Raw genomic sequence first — 24,255 nt, forward strand, 5'->3', positions numbered from 1 at the left:
AGATTACCCTGCATCACACACTCCTGCCTTCCATCACGCACACCTGCCTTCCCTCGTCACTCGCATCAGCGTTATTTGACTCACCTGGACTCACTTATCACATGTTCATTTCCTCCCCTATATTTGTCTGTTCCCTTGCTCTGTTCCCTGTTGCTGCATTGGTTGTTTTTTGTCTTTAGTTTTTGTCTTTGACGCTGTTCTGTCTCGTGCCATGTCCGTTCTCCATTAATTGTTTACTCCCTGTGCCTGCTTTGTCTCTCCAGCGTTTTTCCGCGTGACAGAATACAGCAGCCAAACATACGAAGCATCGGGGAGTACTGGCGTTCCGGTTGGAATGGTGGCAGCGGCTCTGGGTCGCCATCGATGGAACCGGGGATGCCTAGCCAGCTCGTCGGGCTTCCACGCCCTAGCTGGTTCGAGAGGTTTCCTTGCCCCGGTTGGCTCGGAGGGTGCCCATCCCACGTCGGGCCTCAGCCGGATCATCAGTTTTTGTGCGCCCAACCGGTCCAGGAGTGTTTTGTTTGTGACGTCGCGGTGGAATCCGCTGCCGATGGAACCGGGGATACCTCAGCAGGCCCGTAGGGCTTTCACGCCCTGGCTGGCTCGAGAGGTTTCGTTGCCTCGGTTGGCTTGGCAGGTTTCCATCCCACGTCACGCTCCACTGGGTCTTTGGGCTTCCTCAGTGGGATCGACAGGCGTCTTGCCTCAGCGGGATCGACAGGCTCTCACGCTCCTGCCGGTTCGTCGGGTTTTCACTCCCCAACCGGCTTGCCCAGTGCCCATGTCTTGGCCGGTTCGCCCAGGTGGGACGCCGGGTGGCGTCCCGAGAGAGGGGTACTGTCATGTCTGCTCCCGCTCTTCCCTTCCCCTGGCGCTTGAGGGCGCCAGATTACCCTGCATCAAACACTCCTGTCATCCATCACGCACACCTGCCTTCCCTCGTCACTCGCATCAGCGTTATTTGACTCACCTGGACTCACTTATCACATGTTAATTTCCTCCCCTATATTTGTCTGTTCCCTTGCTCTGTTCCCTGTTGCTGCATTGGTTGTTTTTTGTCTTTAGTTTTAGTCTTCGACGCTGTTCTGTCTCGTGCCATGTCCGTTCTTCATTAATTGTTTACATTTTTACATTTACATTTTAGTCATTTAGCAGACGCTCTTATCCAGAGCGACTTACAGTAGTGAATGCATACATTTCATTTCATGCATTTAAAAAAAAATAATTGTACTGGCCCCCCGTGGGAATTGAACCCACAACCCTGGCGTTGCACACACCATGCTGGCATTGCAAACACCATGCTCTACCAACTGAGCCACAGGGAAGTTTACTCCCCGTACCTGCTTCGTCTCTCCAGCGTCATTCCGTGTGACAATAACGACCCTAAGCACACAGCCAAGACAACGCAGGAGTGGCTTCGAGACAAGTCTCTGAATGCCCTTGAGTGGCCCAGCCAGAGCCTGGACTTGAACCCGATCAAACATCTCTGGAGAGACTTAAAAATATCTGTGCAGCGACGTTCCCCATCCAACCTGATAGAGCTTGAGAGGATCTGCAGAGAAGAATGGGAGAAACTCCCGCAATACAGGTGTACACAAGAATACTCCAGGCTGTAATTGCTGCCAAATGTGTTTCAACAAAGTACTGAGTTAAGGGTCTGAATACTTATGTAAATGTGATTTCAATTTTTTTTTGTTTACTTAATTTGCAAAAAGTCGAAAAAAAAAACTTTTTTTGGTTTGTCATTATGGGGTATTGTGTGTAGATTGAGGGGAAAAACTATAAAATCCATTTTAGAATAAGGCTCTAACATATCAAAATGTGGAAAAAGTCAAGGGGTCTGAATACTTTCTGAATGCACTGTATATGTAATTGGTTTTAGCTAAATATAGGCTGTGTGTGGAAGAAGAATGTGCTTAAAGTAGGACAAGGAAAGTGTGTTTATGTGAGTTACAGAGAGAAAACACACACAGCCTGTTTACTTTTTTAATCGACATACAAGTTTAATCGCCATGGGCTTGCCTGACCACAGAAAATGATGCAAATAGATGAAAAATAATAGGCTATAATTCAAAGTCAGCTCTTGGCACCATGTCATTACCCAGACTCATTGGCGAAAATCTGATATCAACTTTGGAGGGGACAATTACATGAAATTTTCTCAAGAGCAATTCCTGAGGGGGACATCAAAAGTAGTGCTGTAACACATAGCCTACATTGTAATATGGTAAATGTATATTGAGGAACCAAAGAAATAAGGTGTTTGCCGTACTCCTAACTACCGGTACCCAAAACTACACAACTAATCACAACAGCAAAACCATTGCCTTTAACAAATCTTAGTTCAGTCACCAGTTTAAGTTGAGAGTGGGGGTATCCATGGCATTTTCCAATAATGTTCCTATTTTACAAGTCAAAAAAATGGAGAACCTTTCATAATGTTGCCAAACAAAGACTCAACAAACTTACCTGAGACTCCCTGTCTCTGCCAGTCTGTCCCTGCATATTTGTCCCCAACTCTGCTGTCTGTGTGCCATCTGTTGCCTGCTCTGCCTAATGACATCATTGTGAAACATTTCCATTAGAATTTCATTTCTTTCTTATGAACATTTTATCAACTAGTCTTTGAGATATTAGGCTACTAGGGATCTTACTATGCGTTTTGGTGTATTGAAAAATACTCTCATGTCTGTCTTTTATTTTTCTGCCATTTTTCTACCTGGCTGGCTGGCTGGCTACACACAGTGTGTAGGTTATTTACAGTAGGAGATGGGCTTCTATCATCTTCAATCATTCTATTTGGGCTTCGATCTAAAAGGTAGCTAGCAAATGTGAAACGGATTAAAATGACAAGAGTTGACAGCTGTATGAGTTCACCATTTACACAACATATGCTGCAACCTTTTGTAATTTTAATAGTTTGTTTCATATTGGCTGGCTTCCAACAATAGCTGAATTTGCAAAGCTAGCGAGCACCAATTCAGTTTCAGTGGTGTTTGCTATAATCTTTGCTACCCAGGTTAAATAAAGGTGAAATAAAATAAATTAATAAAAGTTCACTTGCGACAATTTAGCTTTTGCAACGAGACCATTAAATATATTTAAGACAATGGTAGGAGAGTGTAGTTCTGTTCAGTTTGGATTTCAGTTTATCGCTAACCTTATCACAGGGACTTTGAAGCACTAACTTACATCATCTGCATGCTGATTCCATCTTTGACGACGCCACATAAATGGAAGAGGTACTAGCTAGCTTAATAGTTAATATTTGCGCGCTAGCTCTGCATATTCAGCTAGTGTGTGTGCGCGATTGACTGGATTAACCTCACGTCAGTTACGTGCATTGAGTGCCTTTCAGACAGTAGATACGACCTCTCTGTTACCTAGCAAGCTAAGGAACTGGCAGTGGATCAAACCATTGTGAGGCAAAGGTTGGGGGGGTTGCAATCTTTTGAAACTTAAAAACGCGCTATTAAGTGTCTATAATCAGCACAATTGCTTTCATTGCGTATTATTAATATTATTTAAATTACATAGTTATGTTTCAGTGATATATTGGGGGGGACAAATCATATTTTTCCCAGGATGGGGGGGTCGTGTGTCCCCCGTCCCCCCCGGGATTTCCGCCCCTGCCCAGACTCCAGACTCCAGCTGACTAAAAGACGAATTTACTTATGATTAAAATCTATATTCATAAATGTACATTTTCAAAAAAGATGCCCAGATTTCAAACCTTAATTTATGAATTTGTAGCCTTACTAGGGCCGTTTTTGCATGAAACTCCCTTCCATCTCATATTGCTCAAATGAAGACCAAACCTGGTTTTATAAAACAGATAAAGCAACACCTCACGGCACAATGCCTCTCCACTAGTTGACCTAGATAGTTTGTGTGTATGTATTGATATGTAGGCTGCGTGTGCCTTTTTAAAATTGATGTAGTTCTGTCCTTGAGCTGTTCTTGTCTATTAATGTTCTGTATTATGTCATGTTTCATGTTTTGTGTGGACCCCAGGAAGAGTAGCTGCTGCTTTTGCAACAGATAATGGGGATCCTAATAAAATACCAAATACCCTCAAGTTTCATAGTAACAAAAATAGTATTTGCACCAGAGAATTTTATAATTGGATTTGATGTACAGGTATGTTGAAATGTGATCTGTCATCTTCCATTTCTATTTATTATATTTCTGGTGGTTGTTCATATTGTTAATTTCCCTGACCTATTTTTTTAATTATTTTGTAACACATTTATTATATATATATACACTATATATATATATACACATATATATATACACTATATATATATTATTATATATATATACTATATATATATATATATATACACACACACACACATTTTTAAATAGTGGCGCGACAGTTTTCGTCAGACCGTCGCGGGTCGTGGGATCAAAAGGGTCTCAGAAGGTGTAGATGGTTAGGGCGGGTCGGCGAGCTATGTTATTAGGGCTGTGTATAATCTTGACCTCAAAGACCATACGGGGAGAATGGGCAGGCGGATAATGGAGTTAAATGGGCACCATTCTATGGGCTTGAATCATTATTCTTTGTGTAGCTCTGGTCATTGTTTTCTTGTCCTCATTGTGGATTTAATCAGGCGTGATGGAGAACGGCCCAGTGACAGACTGGTGATGGAGAACGGCCCAGTGACAGACTGGTGATGGAGAACGGCCCAGTGACAGACTGGTGATGGAGAACGGCCCAGTGACAGACTGGTGATGGAGAACGGCCCAGTGACAGACTGGTGATGGAGAACGGCCCAGTGACAGACTGGTGATGGAGAACGGCCCAGTGACAGACTGAAGGGCTCGTTGAGAGTCCGAATCCTCCTGTGGACAAAGCAAGTGTCATAGACAATGTTTCCTTACATATTTTTTTCAGCACTGAGGAAATTTCAGGTCTGCAAACACTGAGGCTGTACCTGCTTTAAGTAACTTACTGTGGCTAGGAAGGCTACTGTGGCTCTTTGATAATAATGTCAAAAACAATGGTTAAAATGCATCCCATAACATTTTAACAAGAACATAGTTCTATTATTCAGCCTACAGTAGTAGACAACATGGGGTGTTCAATGTAGGCCTACATTCCATGACACCTTTGAAAAAACATGCAGGGTTTGTCATGAACCTGTTTATCCACCTGTTCTTCAGACAAGGATGTCACTGAAAATGCTGTTGTATTGTGTTTTATTTAACTATGCAAGTCAGTTAAGAACAAATTCTTATTTACAATGATGGCCTACCCCGGCCAAACCCGGATGACGCTGGGACAATTCTGCACCACCCTATGGGACTCCCAATCACAGCCGAATGTGATGCAGCCTGGATTCGAACCAGGTACTGCAGTGACGCCTCTTGCACTGCGATTCAGTGGCTTAGACCGCTGCACCACTCGGGAGCACCATAGATTTATGCAAGAAATCATTTTACAAAATAAAATGTATTATTATTCCCATATAATGTTTATTATTACAGAGAATCAGACAAAAATGTATGCTACCCTCTGCCTATTGGCTACTTAGCCAAGCATGTCTCAAAATAGAACACTGCTCTTTTAAGACATAAAAACAGCTACTTGACTCAGATAGTTAGAAATGTACACCGTTTCTGCTTTTGTATGAAGCAATCCCTCCCCTATTGCTGACCAGAAATGATCTATAACCGTGCTAATAACTCACTAACTAGCAAAGAATATCAACAAGTGTGCACACGTGGCAGTACATACAGCTCTCGCTTTTATCTCAAAACAAGCACATCTATCTACTCGCTTGTGCCAGTCGTTGCAATATAATTCTACTCAGAAATTCTCTGCAAAATATCGTGCATAGTTAGTTTTGCATACACCCTCCTACTAAGTCTTGCATAGTTCGTTTTGTTTCATATTTGTTGCATTGAAAGTGGCTAACACTTTGATTCGATCACAATTCCGGCCACAGTATAGGGAAACGTTGATTGTGTTAACAAAAGGGGAAAATTCCAAACCTCCCGGGGGCTCTGCATACCTTTCTGGGATGGTTCGAGTAAGGGAGGCGTCCCTATGTCTCCATACGGGTGAATGAGTGTGTGTGTGTGTATTTAAGAACTGGGGTTGTTGCACAAGTCCCAAAAAATAAGCATAGACGAGTGAGTCAAAATAAGAAAGCTGGCATAGTTTAACTCTAATTAGGCTACATTTACTATTTTTCCAAATTGATCTCAACTTGAACATTGAAAATGGAGACTCAGGTCGCAACCGGGTCCATTGCCAACCCTGTTAAATTTCGGGACCAGGACTATGTAGCCCTCCTAGATGCGTGCGTTAAATCCGGTTCGCTGTTCTCTGACTCAACCTTCACCCCGGACCAGAGCTCAATCGGTATGCCTACCGACCCGGATCCCAAAAAGGAGATCAAGTGGCTGCGACCCAAGGTAGGCTACTGTCCTATCAGTGTATACACAAGCAAGTCGAGATCTACAGCACAGATTTTTTTTAAACATGATTTCAAAAAATGAAATATTAAAATAAAACTGTTCTGGAGAAATGAGATTTGTGCAGCAGTCCAAATACATAATCACAGCATATTGGCTATATGCCTGGCCGGCCAAAATTGTTATTCTTAGGCCATATTATATTTCAAAACTCGAGCTTTGATAACAAAATAGTTCAGTTGTAGCACTTGCGAGGCACAGCATAAATTGAAAAAATGTTTGCTTTTTTTATTTTACTGGACTGATGCTAACTGCCTCTGATGGTCATGGTGCGTTCAAGACAACTGGGAACAAGAAGGGAAAAAAACGAAGTCAAATCATGATATTAGTGATTTTCAGGTCGGAAAGTCAGAGCTCTAGAAATATTTCCGACTTGGAATTCCGAGTTGGATTACCGTTAAAGATTTTTTTCCCCAAGTCGGATCTCGTTCTATTCCGAGTTCCCAGTTTTCTTGAACACACTGAAGTCTGAGATTTCCGAGTTGCTTTGAACACAGCATTAGTCTCAGCTGAGTGAGAGAGAGCAGCAGAGTTCCTGCTCTCTCCTTCCTTTCCTCTGGTGAGACTGACCAGAGAGAGAGGACACAATCTTCCACCTGATGGCGAAACTCGAATCATTCAAACCGCGTCTGCCTCATGCACAAATTAATGTTGTCCCTATGACCAGAGAAAGCTACATATTCCTTGATATTACAAGAGACAGGACGAAATGCTAATAATAATAAAAACGCAGGGCTATTTATAGCCTACACTTGGATACTCATTCATTGCAGCTCCAGTGGAAGTAGGAAGAAGAGCGTTTTGTTTGTAATAGTGTTTTAATAGGGCTCCTGAGTGGCGCAGTGGCCTAAGGCACTGCATCTCAATGCTAAGAGGTGTCACGACAGTCCCTGGTTCACATATGGCTGTGATTGGGAGTCCAATAGGGCGGTGCACAATTGGCCCAGGTTTGGAAGGGGTAGGCCTTCATTGTAAATAAGAATTTGTTCTTAACTGACTTGCCCAGTTAAATAAAACAGTACTGAATAAAAACTTAGACGTGAACTCACTCAGAATAGCAGCTCTTCGCTGTAGGTTATTCTTTGACAGTCTCTCTCTGGTCATGGTTTTAAAAGTTATGAAATCTCACATAGGCTAGTATCAAATTTTGTGGCCAGGGTGACGGAAGCTGTAGGCACGGTGATTTGAGCTACCAGATTGGCCAGTGCTGTAGGCACTCGATTTAGCCACAGATCTCCCGGTCTGCCAGGTTGGCAGAGTTGGCAGAGCAACACACGAAAAAGGAGGCCAAGCCTTTATCGTTGGCTTTACTACAGGAATGTTTGGTGATCGTCTAGGGATGCCTTGAAGATGGACCAGTCGATCGTGATCGACCGATTGGTGACAACTGGGCTACATCAGGTTTCCCCAAACTCGGTCCTGCCCACCCCCGTGCACATTTAGTTTTTTGCCCTAACACTATACAGCTGATTCAAAAAACAAACTCATCACCAAGCTTTGGATTATTTTAATCAGCTATGTAGTGCTAGGGGGAAAAAAATGTGTAGGGGGGGCAGGACAGAGTTTGGGGAACCCTGGTCTACATGATAGCCAGCCATGTGGTCACTCAAAAACACACTTCTAAATTGCAATAGTCAATTTTCTTACTCAAGATAGTCAAGCTTATTTTAGGGATATCTGTAGCCTACGTTATCATTTTTACAGTGACATTATGAATTGAGGTTGATGAGGATATGAGTAGGTCTAGTTGTGTACAATTGGATGATGCTCCTGGACAGATGTAGGCTACACCGGAGCTGACTCACTGTCAGGTGTGGTTCTGAGGAAGATAGATTGATCTGCTGGAGCATGTTCAGAGAGAGGAGAGAGAACGGACAGAATGGAGCATGTTCAGAGAGAGGAGAGAGAATTGACAGAATGGAGCATGTTCAGAGAGAGGAGAGAGAATGGACAGAATGGAGCATGTTCAGAGAGAGGAGAGAGAATTGACAGAATGGAGCATGTTCAGAGAGAGGAGAGAGAATGGACAGAATGGAGCATGTTCAGAGAGAGGAGAGAGAATGGACAGAATGGAGCATGTTCAGAGAGAGGAGAGAGAATGGACAGAATGGAGCATGTTCAGAGAGAGGAGAGAGAACGGACAGAATGGAGCATGTTCAGAGAGAGGAGAGAGAACGGACAGAATGGAGCATGTTCAGAGAGAGGAGAGAGCGAATTGACAGAACGGAGAATGTTGAGAGAGAAAAGATAACTTACAGAGTCTGTGCCAAACAGCTGGACAGGATATCACTAAAAGCAGAAAAGACATGGAATGATGAGAACAACCGAAGAAGCCATGAAACGTTTGTGATGCAGTTGAAATCATGAACATTGCTTTTGTCATCATCCAGTCAACTGTTATGTGAATGAAACAAGAGTTACACATTCCCTCAGACAGTGTAAACTGTAGTCTTGAACTCTGCCCCGTGTCTCTCTCTCTGCAGGAGATCAGTGTCAATGCTGTGTTTGTGGAGGACACAACCTGCACCACCGATATCTGCCAGGGCCAGCTGGGTAAGTGTGTGTGTGTTTTAAACATCGTAGGATGGGGTATCATTGCAGTAACCGGTAGACACTTAACTCAAACTCACAGTTCTCATGTATAACTAGATTGACCTCACCTCTCCCAACCTATTCTCCTGGGAATGGTGTCGAGATGATATCCTGGTTCTACTGTCACGGTTGTCGTAAGGAGAAGCGGACCAAAGTGCAGCGTGTGTGTCGTTCCACATTTTATTGTCACTGTGAAACTTTGCAATACATACACAATAAACTGAACGAACAAAACAACAAACTGTGATGCAGAGTAGAAACATACACTAACTCAGAAACAATCGCCCACAAAACCCAGGTGGAAAAAAACCCTACTTAAGTATGATCTCCAATTAGAGACAACGAGGACCAGCTGCCTCTAATTGGAGATCATCCCAAACAAAACCCCAACATAGAAATACAAAACTAGACCCTGACAACATAGAAATAGAAAACCTAAAAAAAAACACTGTCACGCCCTGACCTACTCTACCATAGAAAATAACATCTTTCTCTGGTCAGAACGTGACATATACTATCTGTATGGTTCAGACTCTGATAGATATCCTCTAATCACATTGAATATGTCACCCCTCCACACTGCCCCAGGGGCTCCGCTCCAAACACATGTCCCAACAGTATGGGGATCGGGGTGACATTCTGTGCTCTCACCTCCCAGTCCCAACCTCCTCGGAGTATCTGTGGGTCTAAAATGGACCCTGTGATCACACCCCTTTCTCCCATGAAAAACAATGTGCCTTCTTTATCACCGCTTTTCATGCGATGTCCAGTCTGTTTTTCATTGTTGTGAAGTAGGGAGAGTTCTCATGTTGCTTTCTTTGTTATTGCTTCATTATTTGTCCTCGAGGTTTGTGTAATAGTTCTGGTGGCAATGTGGCATCCCTTGTGTGTGTGTGTGTGCATATGTGCATCAAACATCAATACCTCTTTCTTTCCTCTACATGGACACAAAGAGCAGCTGTTTACTGTTAGAGAGGAATGTGCCTGTGTGTGTACAGGCATGTTTGTGTGCGCTCGTGCATGTGTGTGTGTTTGTGAGGGTGAGAGTGTGCGAGTGTGGGAACTCTGCAGTGTTAGAACTTCCTCAAACGTCAGGAAATGATTTGAAATGAAGAAAAAACACCCCATGTAGAATCAATTGAAATAAAATTGAATTCATACCGCTAGTTATCATGCCATTGGCCTGTCTCTTTCTTTTTCTAATAGGTGACTGTTGGCTTCTGGCTGCCCTGTCCTGCCTTACCATGCACCCCAATCTCTTTGTCAAAGTGGTACCACCTAATCAGAGCCTGACAGAATCCTATGCTGGCATCTTCCACTTTACGGTAAAGCGTGGGGAGGGTTCATGTGCTTGCTGTGTACATGTGTTCTGCATACTTACTTTGTGTTGTTACAATGAGAATGTCCCTTATTAATGCAGCATGCCATGTAAAAGAGTGAGAGTAGCAAAAGCAGGACTGAAAAGGAGTAGTGTCAAGTTTTAAGGTCACATGCACAAGTACAGTGAAATGCCTTTCTTTCAAAACCCAACAATGCAGTAATCAATAGCAAATGTATTAATAGAAAAAAAACACACGAGAAATAAGAATAAGAAATATGAAATACACAATAAAGTAAGTAGGTAAGCGTGCTATATACAGGAAATATTTTAAAAGTAAATTCCAATACCATATTTACATGTGCAGGGATACTGGAGTGATGGAGGTAGATATGTATTGGGGTAAGGGGACTAGGCAACACGATATAAGATAAACAGAGTAGCAGCAGCTTGTATGTGAGTGGTTGTGCGGGTGTGTAGAGTCAGTATAAATGTATGTGTGAGTGGGCAAATAATGGAGTGAGTGTTTCTGTGTGCGTTGGAGTGACAGTGTGTGTGAGTGCGTAGGGCCCTGTGAGTGTGCATATAGACAGAGCAAATATACAAAGATACAAGGTAAACTCGGTCTATGTAGCTATTTTGTTAGCTCTTTCTCAGTCGTAAAGTGGAAATAAAGAGTTCTTAAGGGAACAAACCCTAATCAGCCACCCTCCTTTTGTTTTTGCTTTTAGTAACCATCTGTCTTATGTAACCACACGAAACATGACATATCCTACTAAATGGAGTGGTTCGGGTTTACGTACAGAATAATACAAAATGCTTTGAGACCAGGTTGGGTAGTGTAACTAATATTCCTCTCCAGCCATTACCACGTGCCCGTCCACCCCAGTTAAGGTGCAAAACAACCTCCTGTGATATGGAGATATATGTGATCGTATAGAAATGTAAGCAAAGTTTGAAAGGGTTGTTTTAGTCAAATATTATATCTGTTCGGGCTTCTTGCGGTCATTTTGCAGTCTACAAATAATTTGTTGTTATGTTCTGGCCCCCTGACCATCCACTCAAGAAAAAATGGGCCTGTGGCAAAATCTAGTTGATGATCTCTGCCCTAGATTAACTTTGCTTGTACTAGTGTGCTTGTACTGCTGTATAATTACTTTACTAGATTTATGACCCCCCCACACACCTTTAATCCCCCCTTCCCATCACTAATGAGGGAGATCTCTAATTACTACCCCCCCCCACACACACACACATTTTCGTACACACACCTCTAAACCCTTCTATATCTTGTCTCTGAAAACTTGCCCCTGGCGTCATTATCATTCAATTGGTTTCAATTGTGTCAGGTTAAAGGGATTGATTACTAAAACATTGTCTCATGAAATAACATCTGTGAAAAGACATGCAATGGAAACATTAAAACATAGAGGTCATGAGTTATGACTCAGGGATTTTCTGTAATTGCTTTAATATTTTCTCATGTCCTCTCAGTGAAGTATGTGTGGCATGACTTAACATGTTTGTCGGAAGGAAGGGGGATAAATATGTGTAGACTTAGAGAGCTGGAGGGGTTATGTTGGAAGTGTAGTCCGTCCAGACTTGTAGGTAGCTACTAACACACACACACACACACACACACACACACACACACACACACACACACACACACACACACACACACACACACACACACACACACACAGCCTTGCTTATAGGCAAGCAATTAGAGAACATCACTAAGTCATAACTCATGACCTCTATGATGTTTTAATGCAGGCCTGTACTTGCCCAATGTTATGCAACACATTCAATGTAGATGTCTCTCTCCCCTTCTCCCTCCTCCCTCCCTCTCTGTCTCCCTCTCTCCCTACATCCCCCTCATCCCTTCTCCCTCCCTTACTGTCCACCCTCTTTATGCCTCCCTCTCCCTCCCACCTCCTCCCTCCCACCTCCTCCCTCCCACCTCCTCCCTCCCCCTCCCTGTGTAGTTCTGGCAGTATGGTGAGTGGGTGGAGGTGGTAGTGGATGACAGGCTGCCTGTACGCGGCGGCCGCCTGCTCTTCAGCTACTCCTGTACCCGCAACGAGTACTGGAGCGCCCTGGTGGAGAAAGCCTATGCCAAGTCAGTCAACCGGGGTGTGTGTGTGTGTGTGTGTGTGTGTGTGTGTGTGTCTGCGTGTGCGTGTTCGCGTGCGCGTGCGTGTGTGCGTAATATGCTACGTGGTTGTAGTGTTTGTGTGTGCCTGATAATGCCCTTATGAGGTTTCAGCCTCCTCATTTGAATGTGTTTATCGTAAGGCACTTTGAATAAGAGCATCTGCTAAATGACAGAAAATGTCCATCTAGAAAATGTCCCCTTCCTTTATCTCCCTCATTCCTCTCTCCTTCCTCCCCCCCACCATTCTATCCCCTCCCCCTTTCTCTCCACACACCCCTTTCGCCTGCTCCCTCTACCCCTATCTCGGAGCAGGCTGATCGGGTCATATGGCAGTCTGAAGGGGGGTAATATCTCTGAGGCGATGGAGGACTTCACAGGCGGCATAGCCTACTCCCTCCCTGTATCCTCACGCACCCCCAGGATCATGTGGAAAGCCCTCTCTGATGCCCTGTCCCGTGGCAGCCTGCTCAGCTGCTTCATACAGGTGCAGCACAAACATACGCATGCAAGCGAGAACGCACACACACACACACACACACACACACACACACACACACACACACACACACACACACACACACACACACACACACACACACACACACACACACACACACACTTCCACCCATGGCACATGGTGAATTCTGTACCAACATAGCTACACACCTTTCTGACACCCACACCTCTCCTTCGTCAATAGCTACTGTGATTGCAAGTGTGACTTTCACTGTGTAAGAATGTGCTGTGTATCTCTCTCTATGTGCTGTGTATCTCCACAGGCTAGTAACTATCTTGAGATAGGCACAGTGACTGCAGAGGGACTGGTGAAGGGCCATGCCTACGCCATCACAGACACTGACACGGTATGTATCATACTGAGCTTCCTTGAACTAAAGTCATCACAAAAGAATCCACTTTCCCATTTTGCTAACATAATTGTTGGTGTGTGTGTGTGTGTGTGTGTGTGTGTGTGTGTGTGTGTGTGTGTGTGTGTGTGTGTGTGTGTGTGTGTGTGTGTGTGTGTGTGTGTGTGTGTGTGTGTGTGTGTGTGTGTGTGTGTGTGTGTGTGTGTGTGTGTGTGCGTGTGTGCGTGCGTGTGTGGTTCAGGTGAAGAAGTCGGCTGGTGAGGCCTTGTTGCTGAGGCTGAGGAACCCCTGGGGCTTTGTGGAGTACTCTGGACCCTGGAGTGACAAGTGAGGAAGTGTGTTTGTGTGCGTGTGTGTGTGTGTGTTTCATTTTGTTGTTACACAGTAATCCTGTGCTCATTTTCCTGTGTGCGTAATTGCAGGAGTAAAGACTGGGATGATGTGGATGCTGCTGAAAAGAAAAGGATTGAGCTGAAAAACAGTGAGGATGGAGAGTTCTGGTAGGTTCTGGCATTACAATCACACGTAGACACAAACACACATAGACACAAAAACACGTAGACACAAACACACATAGACACAAAAACACGTAGACACAAACACACATAGACACAAACACACATAGACACAAACACACATAGACACATACATCGACCAGTTTCACCTTATTTCTGCTGTACTTTGTTTTGGTTTATGCACACATGTGTAAATACAATGTAATGTATAATAACTGATACCAATAATGCATAGATGATGTAATGTATTATAGACGACTCCAAATGAAATACTGTACCGTGTTGGACTATGGCTGCTTTTTCACGTCTCAAAACTCTATTTGAGTGGTCCACAATGTGGTCTTTTAAAATCATTGTGGAATGACACTTTAATAAATGTCTCTAACTCGAACATATCATCTAGTTTCACACAATACAACAACAGCACACAAACACATTCTAACAGTGTGCATCCCTCTCCGCGTGTCAGGATCAGTGCGGAGGACTTCAGCAAGCTGTTTGGCACAGTGGAGCTGTGCAGTGTGGACCCTGACCCCATAGTGGACGAGGATACACCCACCGACCCCGACTCCCCTGCCGCCCCCATCTCTGCCTGGACCCTCAGCTCCCACAAAGGCTCCTGGGTATCGGGCTCCACCGCAGGGGGAAGCTGTACTTACCCTCGTGAGTGTGTGTGTGTGTTTCCAAAAGCAGAACGTTTGTAATTTCATCTACTTGTCATTTACTACCTTCCTTTTCACCAATCCCTCCTCTATTGTAGGATCTTTCTGGAAGAATCCCCAGTTCCAGCTGATCCTTGCAGAGCATGATGATGATAATGCGATGACCCCGGAGGAGAAGAAGGTGGCAGGGAATCAGAAGGAGAAAGCGAAGCAGTGCACCGTGTTGGTGGAACTACTGCAGAAAAACCGTAGAAAGAAGGATAAAATCAGCTTCCTCCACATCGCCTTCCACATCTACAGGGTGAGAGAGGAAGGGAGCGCGAGGGAGAGAAAATGTGTTGTCCCTGTATGTGCTGTGAATCTGAATGTTCTACATGTTCAGTTAGTCTGACGTTTTTCCTGTCTCTGCAGGTTCCTCCAAAGGTGAGTATCATGTTGTGAAGTATTTGAAAAAAACGACATATTTTCATTAGTTAGATAATGTCATCACTTTTAATCTAACAACCATGTCTGCTGCCCCCTCTCTCCAACCACTACCTCCCTCTCTCCCCCTTTTCTATATCTGCCTTCTTCTTCCTCTCTCTCCTCTTCTCCTCTCCTATCTTCCCCGCTCCCCCTCTTGTAGCTCCAGGGCCTGTGTCTGGACCAGACCTTCTTCTCTTCCCAGCAGCCTGTGGGGAGTTCTGGGAAGTACCAGCCCCTGAGGTATTGTACCTCAGCAGCCAGTCTTCACTGCAAATACGGTGTGTCACATTTTCATGAAAACAGTCTATAAAGTTGTATCTCATCTCTTCTTCTTGTCTTTTGTCACCGTAGGGCTGTGTGGAGGGAGGTGAGGCTGGACCCGGGAAACTATGTGATTCTGGCCTCCACCTACAGTCCCAACCAGCCTGCGGAATTCTTCCTCCGCATCTATTCCAAGACTGGCAACAATCTGGGGTGGGTGGGGGCGGGTGATGATGATGATGCTGATGATGACAATTCAGTGACAATGTCATATTGTGTTGAGACTGATGGTGCTCCTCCTTGTATTCCAGGACCAAAGATTTCACCTGCTCCACTGGCTTCCTCATGGTGCGTTGAACCTTACAGAAGCATACTTCTACTGCACTACTGCTCTCCAGTTCAGAAAGCCAACTGTCTCTGTGTGTGTGTGTGTGTGTGTGTGTGTGTGTGTGTGTGTGTGTGTGTGTGTGTGTGTGTGTGTGTGTGTGTGTGTGTGTGTGTGTGTGTGTGTGTGTGTGTGTGTGTGTGTGTGTGTCCTTCACAGGTAATGTCAATGCCACCAGTCTTGCCAGAGGATCGCAAGAGAGTACAGAAGACCTTTGATGAGATGGCGGGGCCTGTAGGAATTCTCTCATCTCAAAATATAACTCAACCATAGAAGAGAAATATCTCCCTTAGACAGTCTTAACCTCCTGTTCTCTCTCCCTGGCAGGATGACAAGCTGAATGCAAAGGAGTTCATGAAGCTGGTTAACTCAGGTTAGATCGTTAATGAACTCGGGTTTTCATTTATATGGTTAATTTAGTCAAACCATGTTGCAGAACTCCCTCAACTGCTGTGATGAAGGGTACCACTATTGTATGTTGGTGCTATTGTGGGGAATATTCTTACAATGCAGTACCAGTAACAGCCAGTAGGTGGGAGCAGAGTAGCAAGGTTTCCTCTATCAGGTGGACAAACTTTTTGGGCAAACAGAGATGACTTCTCTAGGCATAACCTCATAGCTGATATACCATTAAAATCATCTGCCTCTTTCACTCCTCCCCTCTCCCCCTCTCTCAGTTCTGGAGAAAGACTACCAGCTGCCACTGGAGACATGCAGACAGCTCATCTTTGGAGAGGATGTATCCTTTTATTTGGCCAGTTGTCACAACCTTACCCCATACATCTCACTGCCTTTGTTTTTCTTGCCAGGGCCCGTATCCACAAAGCATCTAAGAGCAGGAGTGCTGCTCTAGAATTTGTCCATTTAATCTTATTCATTGTGATCTAAAACACTAAACTGAACCTAGATCAGCACTCATACTCTGATATGCTTTGTGGATACGGGCCCTGGTACTTTAGAGCGCCTCTGTCTGTGTCTGAGAGCTATCCCTAACCCACCATTCAGACTGGGGGGCGTAGCAGTCTGACCCGGGAGCAGACAGAGCCTGTGCTGGCATCTCTTCGCAGTCTGCAGGTACGACTGTGCTAGAGGGACAAGCCCCAAGGTGTTAAGCAATAAAGCCAGAGGGGGTGTGGTATATTGGCCATTATAAACTGCCAATCAACCCTGAATGCTGATTGGCTGAACGCTGTGCTATATCAGACCGTGTATACCATGGGTATGACAAAACATTTATTTTTACTGCTCTAATTACATTGGCAACCAGTTTATAAGGGCTGTTTTTATGCACAATGCGAAGCGGAGTGCCTGGATACAGCCCTTAGCCGTGGCCTTGGCCTTATACCACAAACCCCAGAGGTGCCTTATTGCTTTTATACACTGGTTACCAACATAAATAGGAGTATTTTTGCTTCATACCCATGGTATATTGTCTGATATACACACAGCTGAAATGCTGTTTCAGCCAATCAGCATCCAGGACACAAAATACCTGGTTTATAATTAGTAATATTACTTAGCTACAGTTACTCAACCATCTGTCATTGACCTCTCACGCTCTCTCTCTTTCAGTCCATCTTCTTCAAGTTTGATCAGGACTCTTCAGGGACTATGAGCCCCTTTGAGCTTAGTCTGGCCCTCCAGGCTGCTGGTTCGTACACACGCACACACGCACGCACGCACGCACGCACGCACGCACGCACACACACACACACACACACACACACACACACACACACACACACACACACACACACACACACACATCCACACTCTCTCTCTCTGCCTCTTACTCTCCCTCCCTCAACAATCTCTCACTCACTCATTCACTCACTCCCTCCCTCACTTTCCATATGGTGTGTTACATTTTACCCTCTACTCCATTCTTGAATGGATAATAACCCATTTCTCTCCTCCCCTCTCGCTCCTGCTAGGGGTGCAGTGTGATGGCCAGGTCATACAGGTGCTGTGGGAGAGGTTTGGCTCTGGGGAGCCGCATCTGCCTTTCCATGGCTTTGTGGCCTGCGTCACCAGGCTGCGCAAGCTATTTGGTATGTCAACACACATGCACGCACACACCTAGGTGAGTTATGTTTTGTTGTCGGTTATGATGTTCTGCCTTAATATTGTGTGTGTTTGTGTCCCCTCTCCCCAGCCCTGTATAAATCAGAGAGCAACCCAGAGGTCAAAGATGTGGGAATCAATGCTGTGAGTCCTCCTTGACTATGAAATCAACCAAAACCCTGGCCCTAACCCTAACTTCACATCCACATCTGGGTTCAACCATATCCTTACCCTCAACCCTAACTCTAGCTCAATGTCTACATCCCGGTTCAACCCTAACCCTACCCTCACCCACAACCCTAGCATAATGTCCACATTCCTGTTCAACCCTAACCCTAGCCATAACCCTATCTTGACAGGAACCATGACCCTAAACATGAATCATAACTTGACCCTAACCCGTCCTGTGCCAGACCATATCCTCAAGCCTGATTTATACCTTGTCCCTGACCCTAACCTTTATACAGGCTATACCCTTACTAATGCCCTCTAACCCTAACTGGTTGCTCCTCTCTTTGCTGTTTTTTTACAGTGGCTGCTCCAACTCCTGGCCGTGTGAGTGTGCTCTGCAAAAGGGGTCTCTGCTTGGGCACTGCAGGGGCATTCTGTCTGACCAGGACCATATGATAACATCATGCTTCTGTCAACAATCCCTGAACTTTGTCGCCATACTATACACCACTGCCATATTGTGTTATAGTGCTTTACATTCATTTACATGGATAGTACCTCTGGAGTTAGTGTTACTACTAATGTATTTGATGTGTACACAGGTATGAATCTGTAAATGTTAATTTGTTTCAGCTATTTCCGCAATTGAGTCAAGTATTTTCAGTTTTACAGCCAAGTTTTTCTTAAAACTCAAATAATGAAAGAGGTTAAAATAGTGAAAATGTAGTTAAAGCTCTGGAAATTAAAATGAAAAACACAATAATGAAATGTATCCAAAAATAAATCTTTGCAAACATGAATCTGCTTTGATAATGTAAAATTATTTCTGTGTATATAAATACAGCCCAGCCTCACACACACACACACACACATGGTGAGTACGGCCTGCCCCGGTGAGGGATTGAAGGTGATGTCTCAGCTGCGCTGCACTCACCATCTCTATTCTTATCATACTGACGCCACGTACAGCATCAACACGTACTCGCCGCCTCCTCCACTACGTTCCCTCGCTCCCTCCCTCCTTTGCTCCATTCCTCCCTCCCTCACGCTCTCTCTAGGAACTCTGTCTCACAATCTGCCCCCTTTTCCCTCTGTTACCCTCTGTGCTCTGTCACACACAAACATTTATGCTCTTGTCCTTTCTCCTGATTCTCCTATAAATAGAAGCTTTGCTCACATCCTGTTCATCTTTATGTGACTACACACAGGTTGCTAGGTTGCCCGTGGCAACAGTCCATCCTCCTCGGGACAGAAAGGGAGCGTAGTAGACAGATATGTATGTGACTCTATTTCTCCACCTTTGTCTCGCTCTCTCTCAATTCTGGTTCAGCTGACTGAATTCTGTATGAGGTGAGTTAGTGTGACAGCTGTGGTCTGGCCCAGGGTGGAAAAACAAACATCACTGGGCCCAGGAGACATAATACACATGTACCAGGATGGGGCACTCCTCTCTGTGTCTCTCTTTCCACTAATAAACAAATACAACACACACACCCTAGGGGCTGCATCAGTTCAACCCAGCACCATATCATTACAGGCATTGCACTGTATTGAGTCATCTGAAATTCAACAGCTGAATTTCAACCAAATTTGAACTGTTCTTTTACCCCTACCAAATGTATCCATCTTCTCCTTTCATCTCCCCCCACTGCCTTTCCCTATTTTTCTACAATTCTTCCTAAAATGGCCCACTAAGCCCCCCATCACCTGCTCTATGCATCCACCCCCCAACCCACTGGTGAGGTGCTGACTGTGACGCTATAGGCTACATTAGCTGTTCCTGCATGTAGGCCTATAGACAGTGGTGCAAAGTACGGAAGTAAAAAATACTTGAAAGTACTACTTAAGTCGTTTTTTGGGGTATCTGTACTTTACTATTTATATTTGACAACTTATACTTTTTCTCCACTACATTCCTAAAGAACATAATGTACTTTTTTAGTCCATACATTTTCCCTGACACCCAAAAGTACTCGTTACATTTCGAATGCTTAGCAGGACAAGGAAATGGTCCAATTCACTCACATCAAGACAACATCCCTGGTCATCCCTACTACTTGTTATCTGTCAGACTCACTAAACACAAATGCTTCGTTTGTAAATTATTTGTGTCTTGGAGTGTGCCCCTGGCTATCCGTAAATAAAACGTGAAAAAATAAAATCGTGCCGTCTGGTTTGCCTCATTATAAGGAATGTGAAATGATTTGTACTTGATACTTAAGTATATTTTAGCAATTACATTTACTTTTGATACTAAAGTATATTTAAACCCAGAAACGTTTAGACCTTTGCTCAAGTAATATTTTACTGGGTGACTTTCACTTTTACTTGAGTCATTTTCTATTAAGGTATCTTTACTTCTACTCAAGTATGTGAATTTAGTACTTTTTTCACCACTGCCTATAGATGACGAACAGGCTATAGTCATAGAAGGAAATAAAAAATGGCCTAGACTTATTCGTAGACATACTGTATCTCTCCTTTCCTAGTAACATTTGCGGATGATAACACTTTTTCTGCTTTATTGTCTCTTGGCGTTTGTAGTGCTTCAAAATTGTGTGGGCCGCAACTCCAGTTCCCTATCGCACATCTAGCAGAGACAGACCGCCATCTGGTGACTAAATATAGTATTCTACTATCGATTGCAGTCGGGTACTACGAAAAGGCGCTCACGTCATAGACCCCACATAACTGGTTTGATGGAGAGGACCGTTTTAGCTAAATATAGGCAATGTGTGGAAGAAGAATTGTGAAAGAACGTGTTTAAAGGAAGAAGAGGAACGTGTATGTGTGTTTGAAAGAGAGAGCAAGACGTTTTAATAAACAGCAGTTTATAGGCCACCACACATTTCATCGATATGGGATTAACTAACCACGGAAAATGATGCAAATCGACGATAAGCAATACAGTAAACTCCTGGCACCATGTCATTACTTCAGCTGACTAACTTCCTAGAGGCTCTGTATACCTTTCCCGAATGGTTCCAGTAAGTGGGTGGGTAGGCCTATGCATGTATTATGAACTGGGTTTGTTTGTTGCACAATTCCCCAAAACTGTTTAGACGAACAAATCGAGATAGGCATGTTGGTTCAATCTGATTATATTTGCTAGGCCTACTTTTCCAAATTCATCTCAACTGCCATTGAAAATGGAGGCTCAGCAGGTTGCACTTGGGTCCATTGCCAACCCGGTATCATTTCGGGACCACAACTATGTAGCTGTCCTAGATGAGTGCGTTAAGTCCGGTTCGTTGTTCTGACCCAACTTTCGCCCCGGACCAGACCTCCATCGGTATGCCTACCGCCCCGGACCCCAGCAAAGATATCAAATGGCTGCGACCCAAGGTAGGCTACCGTCCTATCAGTGTCTACATGATAGCCAGCCATGTGGTCCCGCTCAAAAACATACTTCTATATTGCAATAGTGAGCTTCTTACTCGTGATAGTCATGCTTATCTTACGGATATCTGTAGCCTATGTTATCATTTTTATATTGACATTATGCATTGAGTTTGATGAGGATATGAGTACGTCTAGGTAGTTCAAGGCAGAGTTTGTAAAGGTGGGTGTTGCTCCTGGACACCTGAACTGATTCACTGTGAGTGTTGCCAGGTCAGGGTTTTTTTGGCACAATGACGACTCAAAACCAACCCACAAGGCCTGAAAAGTAGGCCAAATTTGTTTTCCAGCGACAAGTTTGCACATGTATCCAATAGGTGTCTCCATAATTACAGTCTAAATACTTATGGTCAAATTGCTTTACCTTGTTCCCTTCATTTCTCCCTTTGTTATTGGTTAATCACACCAAATGATTTAATCTTAACTATAGAAGTGAATGGTTAGAGGTATGTTTTTTTCAGAAAACATTGTTCTGAAATGGTGTTTTCACAATGTTAATCATTGTGAAATAGTGTTAATACAAGTCACATTGCTCTAAAATAATTGCATTCCTTCAAACTGGACTATACAAATCTCAAAGCCCCAACAGTTTGCTTTTTGGCTTCTTTTATTTCATAATAAATGTAAATTAATGTGTGGTTGCAGCCTGATGTCCCAGTCAAATCAAATCAAATAGTATTTGTGGGCCAAATACAACAGGTGTAGACCTTACAGTGAAATGTTTACTTACAAGCCCTTAACCAACAGTGCAGTTTTAAGAAAAAAAAGGGTTAAGAAAGTGTTAAGAAATTATTTACTAAAATAAACTGAAGTAAAAAAACAAAACAAAAAAACCCAAATAATTAAGGAGCAACAATAAAATAACAGTAGCAAGGCTATATACAGTGGGTACTGGTACAGAGTCAATGTGCGGAGGCACAGGTTAGTCAAGGTAATTGAGGTAATATGTTCATGTAGGTAGAGGTAAAGTGACCATGTATGGGTAATAAACAGAGAGTAGCAGTAGCATAAAAATGAGGGTGGGGGGGATGCAAATAGTCCAGGTAGCCATTTGATTAGCTGTTCAGCAGTCTTATGGCTTGGGGGAAGAAGCTGTTACAAAGCCTTTTGGACCTAGACTTGGCGCCCCGGTACCGCTTGCTGTGCGGTAGGCAGAGAGAACAGTCTATGACTAGGGTGGCTGGAGTCTTTGGCAATTTTTTGGGCCTTCCTCTGACATACTGGACTCAGTCATCCATCCTCCCTCTGGAGCATGAAAAGAGAGAGAGAGGAGATCCATCATGAGTCCAGTACATCAAGATAGCGTATTCTACTATTAATCAATCGATCACTACTATAATGTGATAGTCTGTAATGGATTTAGAGATAAGTACTCACCAAGACAGTAGGGCTGGTTTGGTAGTAGCCCTCCTCCTAGAGGATGAGGTGAGCCCCATACAAATTGCTGCTGCTGCCATTCCCCATGTTGCTCGACAGAGAGTAGAGCAACAGACAGAGAGATAATGAGGGATGAGGTAGAGAAACAGGGGTAAACGAGACTTCACCGGAAAGATGACTGAAGGAAGTGTGTGTGCAGACCCAAAAATAACACTTATAAAAGTTACTCACCTTTCTTTTTTCTTGTGTTCAGCAAACTCCCTGCCCATATCCAGAGCACTCTCCTCCTGCTGTGAACTGCCACTATAACTGCCACTCTGTTCTCTTTTGTTCCAGGGATCCAAAATATTTGCATCAAATTGAACTATTTACAGTCTGTTTCCTCTCTTCTGTTAGATAAGAGGGTTGTCCTCGTCTACCTCAGCCAGTTGTGCTGAGTAGATGTCAGCGGTGAGCAATGAGAGCATCCTCGCTGATGGCCTGAATTTGTGGCAGTGTATGTTGTTCCTTTGCGTGTGGGCTCGGACTCCGCCGACCCTCATGATGTTCTCAAAGGATATTTCCTGCATTCTGTTTCTCAGCTTGTTTTTTTATCGATGCCATCTGGGAGAAGGCACGTTCAACAGCAGCATTGCTGAATGGCAAAGAAAGCATGGAGAGAGGAAAACGTTAAAGTTACTGAAAATCTTTCTCCCCAGCGGCATCAGTGTCAAAGCCACCTCTAACCAGGACCCTTCTATTTTACTGACTTCTTTGTTGGTTCCATTCTTGAGATAGAAGCATACACATCACTGACAAACTGAAATGATCCACCCACACAGACAGTGTGGTGAAGAAGGCGCAACAGCAAACTACCTGTCCTCCAGGAGACCTACAGCACCCGATGTCATAAGAAGGCCAGAAAGATCATCAAGGACAACAACCACCCGAGCCACTGCCTGCACCCCGCTATCATCCAGAAGGCGAGGTCAATACAGGTGCATCAAAGTTGGAACCGAGAGACTGAAAAACAGCTTCTATCTCAAGGCCATCAGACTGTTAAATAGCCATCACTAGCACATTAAAGGCTGCTGCCCTAATATACATAGACTTGAAACACTAGTCACTTTAATAATGGAATACTAGTCACTTTAATAATGTTTACATCTTTTGTATTACTCATCTCATATGTATATACTGTATTCTGTACTATTCTACTGTATCTTAGTCTATGCCACTCTGACATTCCTCGTCCGTATATCTATATATTCTTAATTCCATTCCTTTACCTAGATTTGTGTGTATTGGGTATATGTTGTGAAATTGTTAGATATTACTGCACTGTTGGAGCTAGAAACACAAGAATTTCGCTACACCCGCAATAACATCTGCTAAACACATGTATGTGACCAATAACATTAGCTTTAGATTTGATTTGGGGGGTGGGGGAAGAATGAAGAATGAGATGTGGCTTGACGCTACTGAGCAGAATACTCAGAGGGAGAGACTTGAGTGCCTCCAGATGTTTGATGTTTTCCGGAAGTCTCTTCT

General features: G+C 43.9%; 1 protein-coding gene across 1 annotated transcript; it reads left to right on the forward strand.

Moving 5' to 3' along the window:
* Positions 1 to 6,032: 6,032 nt before the first annotated feature.
* On the forward strand, positions 6,033 to 18,749 carry LOC115205920 (calpain-8). The gene is made up of 22 exons (XM_029772356.1): positions 6,033 to 6,429; positions 8,973 to 9,042; positions 10,288 to 10,406; positions 12,391 to 12,524; positions 12,873 to 13,044; positions 13,340 to 13,423; positions 13,668 to 13,753; positions 13,849 to 13,926; positions 14,411 to 14,604; positions 14,702 to 14,904; positions 15,015 to 15,026; positions 15,229 to 15,308; positions 15,420 to 15,542; positions 15,641 to 15,677; positions 15,874 to 15,948; positions 16,042 to 16,087; positions 16,392 to 16,453; positions 16,720 to 16,788; positions 17,287 to 17,365; positions 17,649 to 17,765; positions 17,870 to 17,922; positions 18,311 to 18,749. The coding sequence occupies exons 1-22, from the start codon at positions 6,235 to 6,237 to the stop codon at positions 18,335 to 18,337; spliced, it is 2,115 nt and encodes a 704-aa protein (XP_029628216.1). The 5' UTR covers positions 6,033 to 6,234; the 3' UTR covers positions 18,338 to 18,749.
* The last annotated feature ends 5,506 nt before the right edge of the window (positions 18,750 to 24,255 follow it).

Source organism: Salmo trutta, chromosome 13 (genome assembly GCF_901001165.1).
Source record: "Salmo trutta chromosome 13, fSalTru1.1, whole genome shotgun sequence".
NCBI classification, from domain to species: Eukaryota; Metazoa; Chordata; class Actinopteri; order Salmoniformes; family Salmonidae; genus Salmo; species Salmo trutta.